This window comes from Oncorhynchus masou, chromosome 29 (genome assembly GCF_036934945.1).
Source record: "Oncorhynchus masou masou isolate Uvic2021 chromosome 29, UVic_Omas_1.1, whole genome shotgun sequence".
Classification (NCBI taxonomy): domain Eukaryota; kingdom Metazoa; phylum Chordata; class Actinopteri; order Salmoniformes; family Salmonidae; genus Oncorhynchus; species Oncorhynchus masou.
In genome coordinates this window covers 21,772,081-21,791,012 of record NC_088240.1, presented here as the reverse complement: position 1 = coordinate 21,791,012, position 18,932 = coordinate 21,772,081, and the positions used below count along the sequence as shown (strand labels likewise).

General features: G+C 41.1%; 1 protein-coding gene across 1 annotated transcript; it reads left to right on the top strand.

The window, feature by feature from the left end:
- Positions 1-573: 573 nt before the first annotated feature.
- Positions 574-17,286, top strand: marco (macrophage receptor with collagenous structure). The gene is made up of 14 exons (XM_064944280.1): positions 574-752; positions 2,013-2,114; positions 2,271-2,549; positions 2,779-2,805; positions 2,926-2,979; positions 5,993-6,073; positions 6,294-6,338; positions 10,092-10,169; positions 10,373-10,417; positions 14,246-14,335; positions 14,498-14,542; positions 15,113-15,187; positions 15,444-15,614; positions 15,808-17,286. The coding sequence occupies exons 1-14, from the start codon at positions 605-607 to the stop codon at positions 15,936-15,938; spliced, it is 1,371 nt and encodes a 456-aa protein (XP_064800352.1). The 5' UTR covers positions 574-604; the 3' UTR covers positions 15,939-17,286.
- Positions 17,287-18,932: the final 1,646 nt, after the last annotated feature.

The following is an 18,932-nucleotide window of genomic DNA, read 5'->3' as shown; positions in this document are numbered from 1 at the left end:
AGCATCCACATTAAAATGTAGAAGAAACATTCATGTTTATAAAACCTTCCAGGAAAACTTGTAATGAACCAGAGTAAAAAAAGTTCTCAACTTTCCTGCAACCTAAAAATATACATTCCCAGAACATCCCAGATGTTCACTTCTGTTCTCAGAACACTGAGAACAGCCAATGTGAAACCAAAAACATACCTTCCCACGACTTCCAAGGAATCACTTTTGCTAGCTGGGTTACGTTGCTTGTTTTTTGTTTTCACTGCCTTAAATACCAGATGAGGTCAAACAGCTAGGCTATTTTTAGCTTTTTTGTTGTTGTTGCTGTTTTAAAGCTAATTCCATGCAATTCTACACATTTTTCCATAGGATGTAGAGATGACCTATGCCATGTTCTGACCTTGCAGATCTACTCACTTATCTAAGCTGTAACTACTGATATAGATATATAGATTGCTGTAACATGTCTTGTATTTTTTTTGCTACCTCAGCCCCAAATCAGATGACTTCCGCTATGTGTCAAACGGGTGGTGGGGGGGTTTTATAAGAAAGTGAGGATTCCATGTTTTTTACGTAATGATGAGTTGTTATAAGAGGGCCTTGAGGAGGAATTATGGGCTGTTGTCTGTCACTTTGGAGTAACATGGAGACATCAGTAGACAGAGGAGAGGGCCACGTCAGCTCGTTCTGCCAGAGTAACCCACTTTATGACATGGACATGAAACTGAGCAGGACTGACCTGTACACCTTCCAGAGCAGTGGTAAGCAGGGGAGGAACTGGGGGTCACAGGGGCAACATTTTGACTTATAGGTTGTTCTTGCGCTGAAGGCCTGGTGATCCAACTGTAGTGCGCTATTTGTGTGATTTTTCTTATATTCCACCCCTGGTGCTTGGGGCCTATGGTGCCTTTCTTATTTCAAAGTATGTTATTTATACAATTCACTATAAATTGGTACAAAGTGTGGTCTGCTGTAGCTCAGTTGGGAGAGAATGGTGCTTGCAACGCCAGGTTAGTGGATTTGATTCCTGGGACCACCTGTGCATAAAAATGTATGCAAGCATGACAGTAAGTCGCTTGGATAAACACATCTGCTAAATGGCATATATTATATTATAATGTGGATGGACGGACTTCAATACAGTAAGTGGTTAATTTATTGTAACTACATTCAAAACATTCAGGGAGACAAGCCTTGTGAGAACCATTGAAGGTAGACTCAGCAATATGACATATGCGCATAAAGTAAACAGCATATTGGGTCAATTTCCACAATTGAAGCATGAGGATCAACGTTTCTGCTTTTTGGGTCCCGTGGCTACCGCACTGTAACAGCGTGAACTGTAACAGTGTGAAGCGAACCAGTGCAGATACTGTGTGTGACTGATTGAGAGCGAAGTCTTGCATCTCACTCATCTCAAAATCTGCAGTGCTGCTGGTGGGAACAACATTTAGCTACCTTTAAGGTATCATAGACAACTGTGAGGGATAAGATTGTTATGGTACACACAATCTGAAAGTGGAAGAACTGTCTGTGTATTGTAAATAATAATCAGTCTAGCCAAAGAGCTATTGGAGTGTGTGAAGACTACAGACAGCACTGAATTCTAACTTTATATTCGCTGGCTACAAGCACCTCCTGTGGCAACCTACAGTAAATTAGTGCAATTTACTGAGCTCAACAGCCTGACTTTCTACATTGAGGCAGAAATAGAGAAATGGCCAGGAGAGGGCAGCCATGTCTGTGGGTTTGTTGAGATAATTTCTCCATATTCCATGGGATACTGTTTTCTGAATTTTAATCCCTACCCCTTGACACTTCATGGACTGGATAGGTTTAAGCAACATGATAATTGCTTCAGCTTGCCATCTGATAGGCTGGGGGGGGGGGTTGCATTATTGCTTCCACTCTTCTGATCATTTTAGATCTACAGGAGTGCCTGGAGGGGAGGGGGGTAGATGGTAGAGGTCCATTTGGAATGTAGCATAAATCCTGTTTGTGTTTATGTCACCATGTTTCAGATCTAAAACCAGCCAAGGCCAGAGGAGCAGAACGATGTCTAAATGTTATTGTCGTTTACCTCATCCTTCTGACTGCACTGAATGCTTTCCTCCTTTACAAAGGTACAACAAACCATTGGTTGGTTTCATGTCCAAAATGGTTCAAACACGTTTATCTAATGTTGTAAAAGGATTTTCCATGATATCCTGAATTGCAGTAACACATGACTTCCTGTATTAGTAATGCTCTGTGTCTCTCTATGTGCACCTCTGCCCCAGTGTTTTCAATGGAGTCTAGTAGTCTCTCCTCCTCTGGCTCCAGAACAGTGAAGCTGACTGACAATCACATCCCCCTGGAGGAGGACCTCCGTACCCTTGCCAGAAACACCAGCTTGGAGACCATCTCTCTCAGAGGATACCTGGGGAAGTTAAAGACCCAGGTCTCCAGCCTCTGTGGGGAGGATGGCCAGCTGGGCCAGCTGAGAACAAACCTGGGAGCGGTCAATGCCAGCACCACTCTCCTTCAGGACTCCGTGAAAGCATTCAGATTACTCAAAGGTAGCTACTGTAAGACATGGGCAGGACCTACCAGGTTGATATATCTTACATTTGATGTAAAATATGAGTACACATCAACGTAGATATACACATATCTTGGGGTGCAGAGCAATCAACCCTTGTGTTGTGTGAGATTTGCACATTATGTTTTTGTCATCATGCTTTGCAAAGTACAAATTACAACACCAGAGTGTATTGGTGGTAATAATGAGGTTTTGTTGTATTGCAGCTTCACCAGGCCCACAGGGACCTACTGGTAAGTTCCCTTGTCCTTAGTGTTAAATCAACAACCACAGAAGAGAGGAAGAGAGGTATAAACGCCCCTTACACCACAAGCTTGTAATTCACATGTTATTTGACCTCGTGGTTTCCCTAGGTCCACCTGGTGCGAGGGGGTTACCTGGTGTGAGGGTGGACAAGGGAGACAGGGGTGAGTCAACCAAAAGCACTGCATTGCACCATTGTTTTAGCATCACTGTGTCACTGCAACAGCCAATGTTAGATCAGCACCAAACTATACTGAACAAAAATATAAATGTAACATGTGAAGTGTTGGTATCATAATCTGAAATAAAAGATCACTGAAAATGTCTAATTGCACAAAAAACTTATTTCTCTGAAATTCTGGGCAAAAACGTGTTTGCATCCCTGAAAGTGAGCATTTCTCCTTTGCCAAGACAGGTGTGGCATATCAAGAAGCTGATTTAACAGGATGATAATTACATAGGTGCACCTTCTGCTGGGGACAATAAAAGGCCATTCTAAAATGTGCAGTTTTGTCACACAACACAATGCCACAGATGTCTCAAGTTTTGAGAGAGTGTGCAATTGGCATGCTGACTGCAGGAATGTCAGAGCTGTTGCTAGATAATTTAATTTTGATTTATCTACCATAAGCCGCCTACAACATCGTTTTAGAGAATTTGTCAGTACGTTCAACCAACCTCACAACCAGAGACTACGTGTAACCACGCCATCCCAGGACCGCCACATCTGGCTTCTTAACCAGCAGGATCATCTGAGACCAGCCACCCAGATAGCTGATGAAACTGTGGGGTTGCACAAAGTGTCAGAAACCGTCTCAGGGAAGCTCATCTACATGCTCGTCATCCTCACCAGGGTCTTGCCCTGACTGCAGTTCGGCGTCGTAACCAACTTCAGTAAGCAAATGCTCACCTTAGCTGGCCACTGGCACGCTGGAGAAGAGTGCTCTTTACAGATTAATCCCAGTTTCAGCTGTACCGAGCACATAGCGTCGTGTTGGCGAATGGTTTTCTGATGTCTGCGTTGTGAACAGAGTGTCCCATGGGGGCAGTGGGGTTATGTTATGAGCAGGCATAAGCTAAGGACAACGAACACAATTGCATTTTCTTGATGGCAAATTGAATGCACTTACAGTAGACACCGTGACGAGATCCTGAGGCCCATTGTCGTGCCATTCCTACGCCGCCATCACCTCATGTTTCAGCATGATAATGCATGGCCCCATGTCGCAAGGATCTGAACACAATTCTTGGAAGCTGAAAATGTCACAGTTCTTCCACAGCCTGCATACTCACTGACATGTTATCCATTGAGCATTTTTGGGATGCTCGGTATTGACATGTATGACAGCAGCATACCACCCTGCATACCACTGCTGGCTTGCTTCTGAAGCTAAGCAGGGTTGGTCCTGGTCAGTCCTTGGATGGGAGACCAGATTCTGCTGGAAGTGGTGTTGGAGGGCCAGTAGGAGGCACTCTTTCCTCTGGTCTAAAAAATATCCCAATTCCCCAGGCCAGTGATTGGGGACACTGCCCTGTGTAGGGTGTTGTCTTTCAGATGGGACCTTACCTGGTAAAATAACAGATAAATAACGTGACAGTGTGTTCCAATATCCAGAAACTTTGCAGTCAATGAAGTGGGACAACATTTCACAGCCCGATCAACTCTTTGCGAAGGAGATGTGTTGTGCTGCATGAGGCAAATGGTAGTCACACCAGATACTGACTGTTTTTCCTGATCCACGCCCCTACCTCTTTTTTTAAGGTATCTGTGACCAACATGTGATATACATAGATTCAGGCTTAATTTATTTATTTCAATTGACTGATTTAACGAACTGTAAATATTAGAAATTGTTGCATGTTGAGTTGATATTTTTGTTCAGTGTAACTCTGTAGCATTAGCATTCAGCTGCTCATCTGTCCAGTAATGATCTGTGCACTGATGGCCTGTCATCTTCAGTCAGGGGCAGAGGAAGTGGAGGCCTGCCTCTCTGTTTCATAATAACCCACTGTTTAGTCAATGAATTGACATTTACCCCTGTATGAAGTCTCAATCAGGGATGGACTCTCACACAAGCTAACAGATTACCCTGCGAGTTTGAGTCAGGAATTTTTCAATAGGTCATCCTACCAAAATGCCGTCCTTCCTCACACTATACACTGAGTGTACAAAACATTATAGGAACACCTTCTTAATATTGAGTTTCACCCCCTTTTGCCCTCAGAACAGACTCATTTTGTCGGGCCATGGACTCTACAAGGTGTCAAAATCATTCCACAGGGATGGTGGCAGGTGTTGACTCCAATGTTTCTCTGAGTTGTGTCAAGTTGGCTGGATGTCCTTTGGGTGGTGGACCATTCTTGATACACACAGGAAACTGTTGAGAGTCAAAAACCCAGCAGCATTGCAGTTCTTGGCACACTCAAACCAGTGCATCTGGCATCTACTACCATACCCTGTTCAAAGGCACTTCAATATTTTGTCTTGATCTTTCAACCTCTGAATGGTACACATACACAATCCATGTCTCAATTGTCTCAAGGCTTGAAAATGCTTCTTTAACCTGTCTCCTCCCCTTCATCTACACTGATTGAAGTTCATTTAACAGGTGACATCATGTCTATGTCATGGAAAGAGCCAGTGTTCCTAATGTTCTGTGCACTTAGTGTAGAACGGATGCTTACCACAGGAGGTTGGTGGCACCTTAATTGGGGAGGACGGGCTCATGGTAATGGCTGGAGCGGAATTAGTGGAATGGTATCAAATACATCAAACAATGGTTTCCACGTGTTTGATGTCATTCCATTTGCTCCATTCCAGACATTATAATGAGCCACAATTCCCTCAGCAGTCTCCGGTGATGCTAAGTACTCTCGTTTGGTAATCAGGCTGCCACTTTCAGTCAGCTAACATGGATGAATAAGTGCCTTTTTTTGAGGCAACGATTGTCTTTTTCATAATAACACAAACCATCAAAGAGAAATTCCAAATCCATCAGACAAAATAATGTTTCATACATTATACATTAAGTGATCTGTGAACATTATATGTTAAGTTAATGTGATTCATACAGTAACATTTAATGTTTGTTTTTGTATATAAGTATTTAGCAAAAAGGTTACTGTGTTCCAGGTGAGACAGTAGATTGTGATAGTGAGAGGGTTACTGTGTTCCAGGTCAGACAGGACAAAAAGGAGACCCTGGAGTTGATGGCCAGACTGGAGCCAAGGGAGAAGCAGGGGAACCAGGACCCGAAGGTGATTCACCTTACTCCTACTGACTCCAAACCTTTAGATCAATCTAAACCCCAATAGGAAATGTGACAGAATTACTGATCTTTCATGTCTAACAATGCATTTAGTAGTCTGTGGTTCTTATTAATGCTCATATCCACTGGCAAACACAGAGTTATCTTGTAGTTCTACCACTAATGATCTCCATACAGTACATCAACTCAATAATAAGTCACTGTTTCAGGTGAAGATGGTACCACTGGACAACAAGGACCAGCTGGAACACCAGGTAGGCCCAGTAGTACGGACATGGAATACAACTCAAGCTACGGAGTTGTGAAGAACATGGTGGATAAGTTGACTGTTTACCATGGCAGTTACCCGTGCATCAACACTAACTTTAATCAGCTCCTTGGTGGACAGGTAGGACCGTGGTATTAGTGTGTTCTTTTAGTCTGAGAGACAGAGGCTAGATCAATTATTGACAGTGTCACATGGGCCAGTTCTACAGGTGGAGAAGGGTGATTTAGTGTTAGGGACATTGAATATTACCCCCTCTCTCACCCCATCCGTCACAGAGGAAACGTGCGTTGTGTACTTGATGTCCCAAAGCCAGTCCAAATAAAGTATGCCTTGATACATATTTGATTAGCTGAACTTGCTCTGAACTTTGCATTTTTTAAATTGCTTAGAAAACTAGCCCTGACTCTTGAAACGTTTTAGGGAGGGGGTGGTGTTAATCAATTTTAAAATAGTGTAGGATGGATGGTTAAAACTGCTGCTGCTGCCCTTCTCTCCATGAAAGGAAGTTGATATTTTTACTTCATCATCCTCACTGTCAGTAGGCTGATGATCACAAGGCCCTACTCTCTTACGCCCTAGAATAGGTAGGAGATGGACTCAAATTCACCTTTTTGGTTAAGAGTCAAATAATGCCCAATAATGTTTATACCCCGTTTTGTGCTGCTACCATGTCATGCTGCTGCCATGTTGTGTTGCTACCATGTTGTTATCATGTTGTGTTACTATCATGCTGTGTTGTCATGTGTTGCTGCCATGCTATGTTAATGTCTTAGGTCTCTATTTGTGTAGTGTCGTGTTATTTCTCTTGTCGTGATGTGTGTTTTGTCCTTTATTTTTATTTATTTTTATTTTGAATCGCAGCCCCCGTCCTCACAAGAGGCCTTTTGCCTTTTGGTAGGCGATCATTGTAAATAAGAATTTATTCTTAACTGACTTACCAAGTTAAATAAAGTTTTTTTTTAAATACATTCAAATAAAAATTCATTTTCCCTCATCATGACTGGCTCAAATGTTGTAACATTTCCAGGCATAGTTCCACATTCAGCCTTCTCAGTTTCTGTTCCGGTTTTCACAGTAATATATAGAAACTACATGTGTACGATCTTAATATGAGCCAGTTTACAACAGCAGGAAAATAATCCTGCAGCAACAGGAAATGTAAATTATTATGTGGATTATAATTAATGGACATTATTTTTAGGGGTTGATACATTTTTCTTGAGGGAAAATCAAGTCTCACAATTTAAAGTGTAAATTACAAACTTTAGAAGCCTTTTAAAACTTTGAATACACTACAATTTTCGCGCTATGCTATGTCCATTTTAGTTAAAAGTGCTGAGTGAATGCATTCAGAACTGGATATAAAGCTAGTTAAATGTACTTGCTTCACCCATACAGTGCCTTGCGAAAGTATTCTGCCCCCTTGCACTTTGCGACCTTTTGCCACATTTCAGGCTTCAAACATAAAGATATAAAACTGTATTTTTTTGTGAAGAATCAACAACAAGTGGGGCACAATCATGAAGTGGAACGACATTTATTGGATATTTCAAACTTTTTTAACAAATCAAAAACTGAAAAATTGGGCGTGCAAAATTATTCAGCCCCCTTAAGTTATGTACTTTGTAGCGCCACCTTTTGCTGCGATTACAGCTGTAAGTCGCTTGGGGTATGTCTCTATCAGTTTTGCACATCGAGAGACTGAAATTTTGTCCCATTCCTCCTTGCAAAACAGCTCGAGCTCAGTGAGGTTGGATGGAGAGCATTTGTGAACAGCAGTTTTCAGTTCTTTCCACAGATTCGCGATTGGATTCAGGTCTGGACTTTGACTTGGCCATTCTAACACCTGGATATGTTTATTTTTGAACCATTCCATTGTAGATTTTGCTTTATGTTTTTGGATCATTATCTTGTTGGAAGACAAATCTCCATCCCAGTCTCAGGTCTTTTTCAGACTCCATCAGGTTTTCTTCCAGAATGGTCCTGTATTTGGCTCCATCCATCTTCCCATCAATTTTAACCATCTTCCCTGTCCCTGCTGAAGAAAAGCAGGCCCAAACCATGATGCTGCCACCACCATGTTTGACAGTGGGGATGGTGTGTTCAGGGTTTAGAGCTGTGTTGCTTTTACGCCAAACATAACATTTTGTATTGTTGCCAAAAAGTTCAATTTTGGTTTCATCTGACCAGAGCGCCTTCTTCCACATGTTTGGTGTGTCTCCCAGGTGGCTTGTGGCAAACTTTAAACAACACTTTTATGGATATCTTTAAGAAATGGCTTTCTTCTTGCCACTCTTCCATAAAGGCCAGATTTGTGCAATATACGACTGATTGTTGTCCTATGGACAGAGTCTCCCACCTCAGCTGTAGATCTCTGCAGTTCATCCAGAGTGATCATGGGCCTCTTGGCTGCATCTCTGATCAGTCTTCTCCTTGTATGAGCTGAAAGTTTAGAGGGACGGCCAGGTCTTGGTAGATTTGCAGTGGTCTGATACTCCTTCCATTTCAATATTATCGCTTGCACAGTGCTCCTTGGGATGTTTAAAGCTTGGGAAATCTTTTTGTATCCAAATCCGGCTTTAAACTTCTTCACAACAGTATCTCGGACCTGCCTGGTGTGTTCCTTGTTCTTCATGATGCTCTCTGCGCTTTTAACGGACCTCTGAGACTATCACAGTGCAGGTGCATTTAAACAGAGACTTGATTACACACAGGTGGATTGTATTTATCATCATTAGTCATTTAGGTCAACATTGGATCATTCAGAGATACTCACTGAACTTCTGGAGAGAGTTTGCTGCACTGAAAGTAAAGGGGCTGAATAATTTTGCACGCCCAATTTTTCAGTTTTTGATTTGTTAAAAAAGTTTGAAATATCCAATAAATGTCGTTCCACTTCATGATTGTGTCCCACTTGTTGTTGATTCTTCACAAAAAAAATACAGTTTTATATCTTTATGTTTGAAGCCTGAAATGTGGCAAAAGGTCGCAAAGTTCAAGGGGGCCGAATACTTTCGCAAGGCACTGTATACAGTTGATTTTTTTTCTTATCACACATACAGTACAACTGTTGGATCTTAATTTGAGCCAGTTGGCTACAGCAGGAAAATAATCCTGCAGCAACAGGAAATGTGAATTATTATGTGAATATTATTTAATGGACATTTTTGTAGGAGTTATTTGTTACGACAAATCAAGTCTGAAACTTCAAGGTGGAAAATTCTAAATGTAGAAGCCTTTTGTAAAACTCAAATACACAACAAGTTTGCATTTCCTGCTGTGCCGGACAATTCTAATTTTAGATCCTACATCTGTAATACTGTAGTTATGTTAAATGTTAGGTGTAATATGGTGTAATGTGTATGTATGTACAGTTGAAGTCGGAAGTTTACATACACTTAGGTTGGAGTCATTTAAACTCATTTTTCAACCACTCCACAAATTTCTTGTTAACAAACTATAGTTTTTGCAAGTTTGTTAGGACATCTACTTTGTGCATGACACCATTAATTTTTCCAACAATTGTTTACAAACAGATTATTTCTCTTATAATTCACTGTATCACAATTCCAGTGGGTCAGAAGTTTACATACACTAAGTTGACTGTGCCTTTAAACAGCTTGGAAAATTCCAGAAAATGATGTCATGTCTTCTGACTTCAACTGTATCTCTTCAGTGGATATTGTGTGCAGTGTGTGTGCGTGTGTATACAGTATCTCTGATTGTGTCATACGTACAGGCGGTGCAGCTACTAACTGTTCAGGAGCCCCTGGGCTGCCAGGACCACAGGGACCAAAGGGGGATATGGGACACATTGGTGAGTCTGCATGGGCTTAACACTACACTCACCTATAGACCGTTTACTTTCTAATACTTTCTAATACTAATACTTCACCTGCGTATTTGAAGGGCTCACCTGCAAACAACTTATTTTTTTGTACTCAACAATTAACTGAACCTGGCCGTTTTTTATTTTCTCTTGCTGCCACCTCTAACATTTACCTCTCAACCTCTTCACAGGTTTACCAGGGATACCAGGCCAAATTGGGATCAAAGGGCACACTGGTAAATAACTTGGTGTTTGACTGTTTCACGCGGCCAAGCATGATTGTGTCTGTACATGTTAGTGAACCCTGTTCCTGGAGTGCTACCATCCTGTAGGTTTTCATTCAAACTCTAATCTAGCGTACATGATTCTAATAATTAGCTGGTTTATAAGATTAATCAGGTTAGTTACAACATGGGTTAGAGTGAAAACCTAAAGGAGGATAGCTCTCCAGGAACAGTGTTGGAGAGCCCTGTGTTAATTGTGGGACTGTGTGGGACTTTGTGCAGATTTTTGCATTTGCACCTGTACTGTACACTATAGCCTCCACATTGTAGAGTGAGTGTATTTGTATTTATTATGGATCCCCATTAGCTGCTGCCAAAGCGGCAGCTACTCTTCCTGGGGTCCAGCAAAATGAAGGCAGGTTATACCATTTTAAAACATTACAATACGTTCACAGATTTCACAACACACTGTGTGCCCTCACGCCCCTACTCCACCACTACCACATCGCTACAGTACTAAATCCATGTGTAAGAATAGTGCGTATGTTATTGTGTGTGTGTATACATGTGTCTGTGCCAATGTTTGTGTTGATTCACAGTCCCCGCTGTTCCATAAGTTGTTTTTTATCTGTTTTTAAATTTAATTTTACTGCTTGCATCAGTTACTTGAAGTGGAATAGCGTTCCATGTAGTCATGGCTCTATGTAATACTGTGTGCCTCTTATAGTCTGTTCTGGACTTGGGGACTGTGAAGAGACCTCTTGTGGCATGTCTTGTGGGGTATGCATGTGTGTCTGAGCTGTGTGCCTGTAGTTTAAAACAGACAGCTCGATGCATTCATGTCAATACCTCTCATAAATAAAAGTAGTGATGAAGTCAATCTCTCATCAACTTTCAGCCAGGAGAGGTTGACATGCATATTATTAATATTAGCTCTCTGGACCAGCCTTGCGGCCCTGTTCTGAGCCAATTGCAATTTTCCTAAGTCCTTTTTTGCGGCACCTGACCACACGACTGAACAGTAGTGAAAGTGTGACAAAACTAGGGCCTGCAGGACCTGCCTTGTTGATAGTGTTAAGAAGGCAGAGCATCGCTTTATTATAGACAAACTCCCCCCCCCCCATCTTAGCTTCTTCTGCATCAATATGTTTTGACCATGACAGTTTACAATCTAGGGTTACTCCAAGCAGTTTAGTCATCTCAACTTGCTCAATTATCCACATTATTTATTACAAGATTTAGTTGAGGTTTAGGGTTTAGTGAGTGTTTTGCTCCAAATACAATGCTTTTAGTTTTAGAAATATTTAGGGCTAACTTATTCCTTGCCACCCACTCTGAAACTAACTGCAGCTCTTTGTTGCAGTCATTTCAGTCGCTGTAGCAGCTGACGTGTTTAGTGTTGAGTTATCCGCATACATAGACACATCGACACAGTGGCATGTCATTAGTAAAAAAAAAAAAAAGCAAGGGGCCTAAACAGCTACCCTGGGGAATTCCTGATTCTAATTGGATAATATTTGAGAGGCTTCCATTAAAGAACACCCTCTACGTTCTGTTAGACAAGTAACACTTTATCCACATTATAGCAGTGAGTGTAAAGCATAACACATGCATTCTTCCAGCAGCAGACTATGATCGATAATGTCAAAAGCTGCACTGAAGTCTGATAAGACAGCCCCCACAATCATTTTATCATCAATTTCTCTCAGCCAATCATCAGTGTCATCAGTCATTTGTGTAAGTGCTGTGCTTGAGTGTCCTTCCCTATAACCATGCTGAAATTCTGTTGTCAATTTGTTTAATGTGAAATAGCATTGTATCTGGTCAAGCACAATTTTTTCCAGCAGTTTACTAAGGTTTGGTAACAGGCTGATTGGTCAGCTATTTGAACCAGGAAAGGGGGCTTTACTATTCTTGGGTAGCGGAATGACTTTAGCTTCCCTCCAGGCCTGAAAGCACACACTCTCTAGCAGGCTTAAATTGAAGATGTGGCAAATAGGAGTGGCAATATCATCTGCTATTATCCTCAGTAATTTTCCATCCAGATTGTTAGACCCCAGTGGCTTGTCATTGTTGACAGACAGCAATACTTTTTTAACTTCTTCCACACTGACTTTACGGAATTTACGGAAAAGTACAATTCTTGACTTTCATAATTTGGTCCGATATACTTGGCTGTGTAGTGTCAGCGTTCGCTGCTGGCATGTCATCCCTAAGTTTGCTTATCTTGCCAATGAGAAAGTAATTAAAGTAGTTTGCAATATCAGTGGGCTTTGTGATGAATGAGCCATCTGATTCAATGAATGAAGGAGCCGAGTTGGCTTTTTTCCCAAAAATGTAATTTAAGGTGCCCCAAAGCTTTTTACTATCATTCTTTATATAATTTGTTATATAAATTGTTAAAATATATTTATATAATTATATTTATATTATATTTATATTTTTTATATTATATTTATATAATTTGTTATATAATAATCTTTGTTTCATAGTGTAGTTTCTTTTTCTTTTTCTTTAGTTTAGTCACATGATTTCTTAATTTGCGGCACGTTTGCCAATCCGTTGGGCTGCCAGACTTAATTGCCATACCTTTTGCCTCATCCCTCTCAACCATACAATTTTTCAATTCCTCATCAATCCAAGGGGATTTAACAGTTTTTACAGTCATTTTCTTAATGGGTGCGTGCTTATTAGTAACTGGAATTAGTAGTTTCATAAATGCATCAAGTGCAGCATCTGTTTGCTCCTCATTACACACCACAGACCAGCAAATATTCTTTACATCATCAACATATGAATCACTACAGAACTTCTTGTATGACCTCTTATACACTATATTAGGCCAAGCCATTGGAACTTTGGTTTTCCCAGATATTGGTTATTATATTGTGATCACTACATCCTATGGATTTGGATACTGCTTTAAAGCAAATATCTGCAGAATTAGTAAAGATGTGATCAATACATGTTGATGATTTAATTTCTGTGCTGTTTGTAACTAGTTTGAAGTTTTTTCCTGAGTGGGCAGCTTGATGATACCCAGTCAATATTTCAATCACCCAGAAAATATACTTCTCTGTTGATATCACATACATTATCAAGAATTTCACACATATTATCCAGATACTGACTGTTAGCACTTGGTGGTCTATAGCAGCTTCCCACAAGAATGGTCTTTAGGTGAAGCAGATGAACCTGTAGCCATATTACTTCAACAGTATTTAACATTAGATCGTCTCTAAGCTTTACAGGAATGTGGTTCTGAATATAGACCGCAACAATGCCTCCGTTGGCATTTCTGTCTTTCCGGTAGATGTTATAACCATGTATTGCTACCACTGTATCATCAAAGGAATTATCTAAGTGAGTTTCAGAGATAGTCAGAATATGAATATCATCTGTTACAAGGAAGTATTGACTTCATAGACCTTGTTTCTCAGGCTGTATGTTAATTTGACTATTTTTACCACTTTTCTGGGTTGCTTGATTGTTTTTAATGCTTTACTGGGAAGCCTTCCAAAGGTAGACTTACTCGTGTTATTTACATTGGAGTTGATAGTGCAGGGTGAGCTGCATAAAGTGGTCTTCCTACTATTGCACACCGCCTCAGTGTTAACAGTGTAACTCTGGTTTATAGGCTCATGATTACTGCTTACAATAGCTGTAGGATAAATATATGTATTTGGTGCAATTAGGGGTACATAAATGAAATTACTTGCATAGTGTGACATAGTGCTGTACTGTATTGCCTCCACATTGTAGAGTGAGTGTGACATAGTACTGTACTGTATAGCCTCTACATTATAGAGTGAGTGTGACAGTGTGCTGTGAATCTGTCAGGAGCCCAGGGCCGTGATGGAGTACAGGGGGCCCCTGATTTGAAGGGTGACAGAGGGCCGACAGGACTACCTGGACCCATAGGACCTGAAGGTGAATTTCAGCCTGTCTCTGAGCTATGGAACCCTCATTGTCAAGTCCTTCAAATGGTTGATTACAGGAATTACAATGTTATATATTCTCCTACTGTAAAGTGTTATTTTAATCATATGAAGTGTCCTTTATGATTTTGTGGTTATTATTCTTCCTCCGTAGGTCCAAGAGGACTTGCTGGTGTTAATGGAACAAGAGGACTTGTTGGTGTGTGTGTGTGTGTGTGTGTGTGTGTGTGTGTGTGTGTGTAGTTTTACTATCCTTGTGCGGACCAGAATTATTATTATTTTTTTATTTTTTTATTTTACCTTTATTTAACTAGGCAAGTCAGGTAAGAACAAATTCTTATTTACAATGACGGCCTATACCAGCCAAACCCGGATGACGCTGGGCCAATTTTGCGCCGCCCTCTGGGACTCCCAATCACGGCCGGTTGTGATACAGCCTGGATTCGAACAAGGGTGTATGTGGTGATGCTTCTAGCACTGAGATGCAGTGCCTTAGACCGCTACACCACTCAGGAGCCCTCACAAGGATAGTAAAACAAGGAATATTTAGACAAGTGGGGACATTTTGCCGGTCCCCACAAGGAAAAATGCTATTTTAGGTTTCGGGGTTAGGTTTAAGATTACAATTAGGGTTAGGGATAGAATATGGGTTAGGATTAGGAGTTAGGGTTAGGGAAAATAAGGTTTTGATTGGGAATCAATTGTTTGGTCCACCAAGGATAGTAAAACAAATGTGTGTATGTTTAATTTCAACCTCTTCATGTCCTAGGATTTCCAGGGTTGCCGGGAATTCCCGGACCGCTAGGTCCACGCGGAGAGAAGGGTGAAAGAGCAGCTGGATCAGGTGAGTGTGTGAAGTCACACAGACATACACAGACACACACACACTCAGCACTACACCTCACACTAATGTCAGGTTACCCACAATATCTGACATAGACTCTCTCGTCGCTAAGACATACTGTATATGTAAATATGATATGTATTCATTTACCTGCATATTTAAGTGAATATTCATTGGTCTATGGGCCTGGAATACGGTACAATTCATGTTTAATCATGTGCATGCATAAGTTATTTTAAAATGTCTCTCTCTCCAGTGACAGCAAATGTGCGTATTGCTGGCGGGGGGACTCGTGGGAGAGTGGAGGTGATGTGGACGGGGCAGTGGGGTACGGTGTGTGATGACGGCTTTGACACTCTGGACGGGACAGTGATCTGCAAGATGCTGGGGTACCAACGAGCCTCCACAGTCTTCACAGCCAGCCATGGTGAGTCCATCCTCTACCTTATCATTAGCAGATAAATACTCTTTTTTTCTCTCTCTTTTTGTTCCCAGTGAGGATGTGTAGAGAGCCTGTCAGGGTTGAGTTTTCTTTTCTTTCACACATATTAGTACATTTCTCATTGTTCATTGTTGAATCTCATGGACTTGGCTTCTGGATTGTGTTGTCATCCGTTTAGGAATCGGTAGGATCTGGTTGGATGACCTGCGATGCACAGGCAGAGAGGCCAGTGTGTTTTATTGCCTTCACAATGGTATGGGCATCAGCAACTGTCAACACAACGAGGATGCTGGGGTGCAGTGTGTGTGAATGTGTCCTGGATCCAGAGTAGGAGAGGTGCACAGCAAGAGAGAGACGTACACACATACACACACACACACGCGCACACACACACACACACACACACACACACACACACACACACACACACACACACACACACACACACACACACACACACACACACACACACACACACACACACACACACACACACACACACACACTAAAGTATGTCCACACATACATTAGCATGTTACAGATGGTAATTCATGTTCTTTTTTAAACAACATTAGTAAGTCATTGTTGATATAAACTTGGCATTTACCTAACGTGTAGCTAACTTAGGCCTACCCATTGTCTCACGTCAGATGGTGTCACTCCTACGTGACGCTTGTCCTTCAAACTATCAGTCTTGTAGGACGTGGAACTCATCTCTAAAAATCTAGATTTTGCTCATCTGCCGAACACTAGTTCCTAACTCTATGACATATCTATGAGGCACTGACTACTACCATCCTTGATCAGCTGAGCAAACTTGCCCAAGCTAGGAGTCTAGTGATAACTTGTTTGAATGGCCATTACTGTAGCTATTTTGCCAATCTTGTTGATGAATAACCAAAGTTATGGGACTGTTCTAAGAAATCAGCATGTATCTGACTCTGACAGCTGGCACTGTGCCTCACTACTTTGTAACATTTGGCCAATACAGTAACATCGCAGCTAGCCTAAAGCAGTCAAGCTGTGCTGCAAAACTCACTAATCACGGCAAAACAGAAACTGCCTTATCATGAAAACGTGTGCTATTAGCTAGAATATCACTACACTAGCTAGCTAGAGGGAGTATTCAGCATTGAGTGTGTGAACTGTCATTGTTAGCATCCCTTGCTTTGAGACTGGTTCAGTCAGCAAGCAGACACTAGCTAGCTAGCTAGCTAATTTTCGTGCACATTTAGATTTTCAGGAACTCTTATTCTACACCCACAAAACACCTTAGCTAAATGTAGAATTAGGGTATTGAAGAATTTGTGATTAAATAAATGTCAATATTAGCTACAGGTTTATAGTTTTAAGATTAACTCTGACTCTTATGAGGATTCAAGGGGGTTCAGTGGATGATGTCACCTTGATAACATTTTCGAATATTAGGACAGCATATTGTAGTCAAACTTCTTTTTAGCTTTCGCATGAGTGTTTTCGAGTTATCAGAGAGATGAGTGCAGACGGCCTTCGCACTGATGTGAGACAATGAGGCCTACCTGTAATAAAGTACCCTGGAGGAAGGTTTATACAGAATAAATTGTATTTTCTGAATTGCACTTTGTAAACAACCAGTTTAATTAATCAGTTTGAAATAAAACACTGAAGAATCTGACAATATGAGTCAGATTCAGTTTGTATAAATGTTGTGAAATGCTCTGTCACGACCTAGGCCTCTTGATCCCACTCCTCCACCCACTCTCTCATGCGCACACACACACACACACACACACACACACACACACACACACACACACACACACACACACACACACACACACACACACACACACACACACACACACACACACACACACACACACACATTTCTGCTTAGGCCAGCACGGTCAAAAGTCAGTCTGAAGGACAAGCACCTCCTGACTGACACACAGTATTGGGGTCAACACTTCCACATGACACAGCCGGACAGTCATGTTACATTAGAAAGAGTGAAGCTGGAGGAACAAAAATAACTTGTGAGTGTGGATACACTCCCCTACGTATGTAGTTGGACAGTGATGCCAAACATTTTAATTTGGCTCTATACAAAAGCATTTTGTTTTTGATATCAAACATTTCATGTCATGACAGTACAGTATTTCACCTTTTATTTGAGGGTATTGATAATCAATGTTTTGTGTTTTAATACGACTGGTCTACTCCACAGGCATATGGATGGAGAGATGGAAGGATGAGGGGAGAAGGGTGCCACTTTCAGGGAGGGATGATGGAGAGGTCTAAGGTGGGAACTCAGGCTCTCATCCCCTGAAGGGGAATGGTTGTAGATGGATGGGCCGTGAATCAAGCTCTCTGTCGCTCCTCTGAAAGCAGGCAGCCATCTGTGTCCTACGCTAACAGCACCTCATTCTCCAAAACAGACTGATCCTTTTTCAAAAGCCAGCGGTTAACTGGGGAGCAAATTCATGAAAGGGTTGGCATATGTTGAATATGAAATATTTAATTTTGCACTGAATAGATTCTTATTGCAAACTATCATCCCCTTTCTAGATCACGGGACCCTAATGTGCTTGAATACATTTATTTAATAATTTGGTCACCAGCCTTAGATGATACACTCCCTTACGTTTGAAGCTGAACAGTGCTTCTATAATGTTTTTATTTGGCTTTTTACTCACGCATTTTGGATTTGAGATGACAGTACAAAATCTCACCTTTTATTTCAGGGAATTTTCATATATGAGTGATTTACCGTTTAGAATTTAAAGCCCTTTATATATCTAGTCCCTCCATTTGAATATGGCATACTGTATACATGTAGGATCTAAATTTGATCATGTTTTTGTTGCTGAGAATTTTCCTGCACAGCAGTGAATGCAAACTTGTAGAGGCTTCTAAAGTGTGTAATGTCCACTTTAAAAATTCAGACTTGATTTTCTCTAAGAGAAGATGTATCAACCCCGGCAAAAAAATTCCATTAATTATAATCCACATAATTTCACATTTTCTGTTGCTCCAGGATATTTTTGCTGCTGTAGCAAACTGGCTCAAATTAAGATCCTACATCTGTAAGGATTTGAACAAATTTCAAAAGTGTAGTATTTGGTCTCATGCACAAAATGACCACATCATGCCTGTTGGATGCATTTACAGCTTGTTTTCGTTATGTTTCATATTATGTTTTGTTCAAAAGGAAGTGAATAATGCATTCTGTCATTTTGGAGTCACTTTAATTGTAAAAATATCTGTCAGAAGTATTTTGTGGAGGGGGCACACTGCCTGGACCAGACAAAGAGTACGCCCGCC

What these genes read in the sequence shown, in the direction of transcription:
- marco (XM_064944280.1), top strand. Translation starts at nt 605, where the DNA reads ATGGGCTGTTGTCTGTCACTTTGGAGTAACATGGAGACATCAGTAGAC. An exon ending in GTACACCTTCCAGAGCAGTG is followed by an intron (nt 753 to 2,012) that starts GTAAGCAGGGGA and finishes ACCATGTTTCAG; the next exon opens with ATCTAAAACCAGCCAAGGCC. An exon ending in TGAAAGAGCAGCTGGATCAG is followed by an intron (nt 15,188 to 15,443) that starts GTGAGTGTGTGA and finishes CTCTCTCTCCAG; the next exon opens with TGACAGCAAATGTGCGTATT.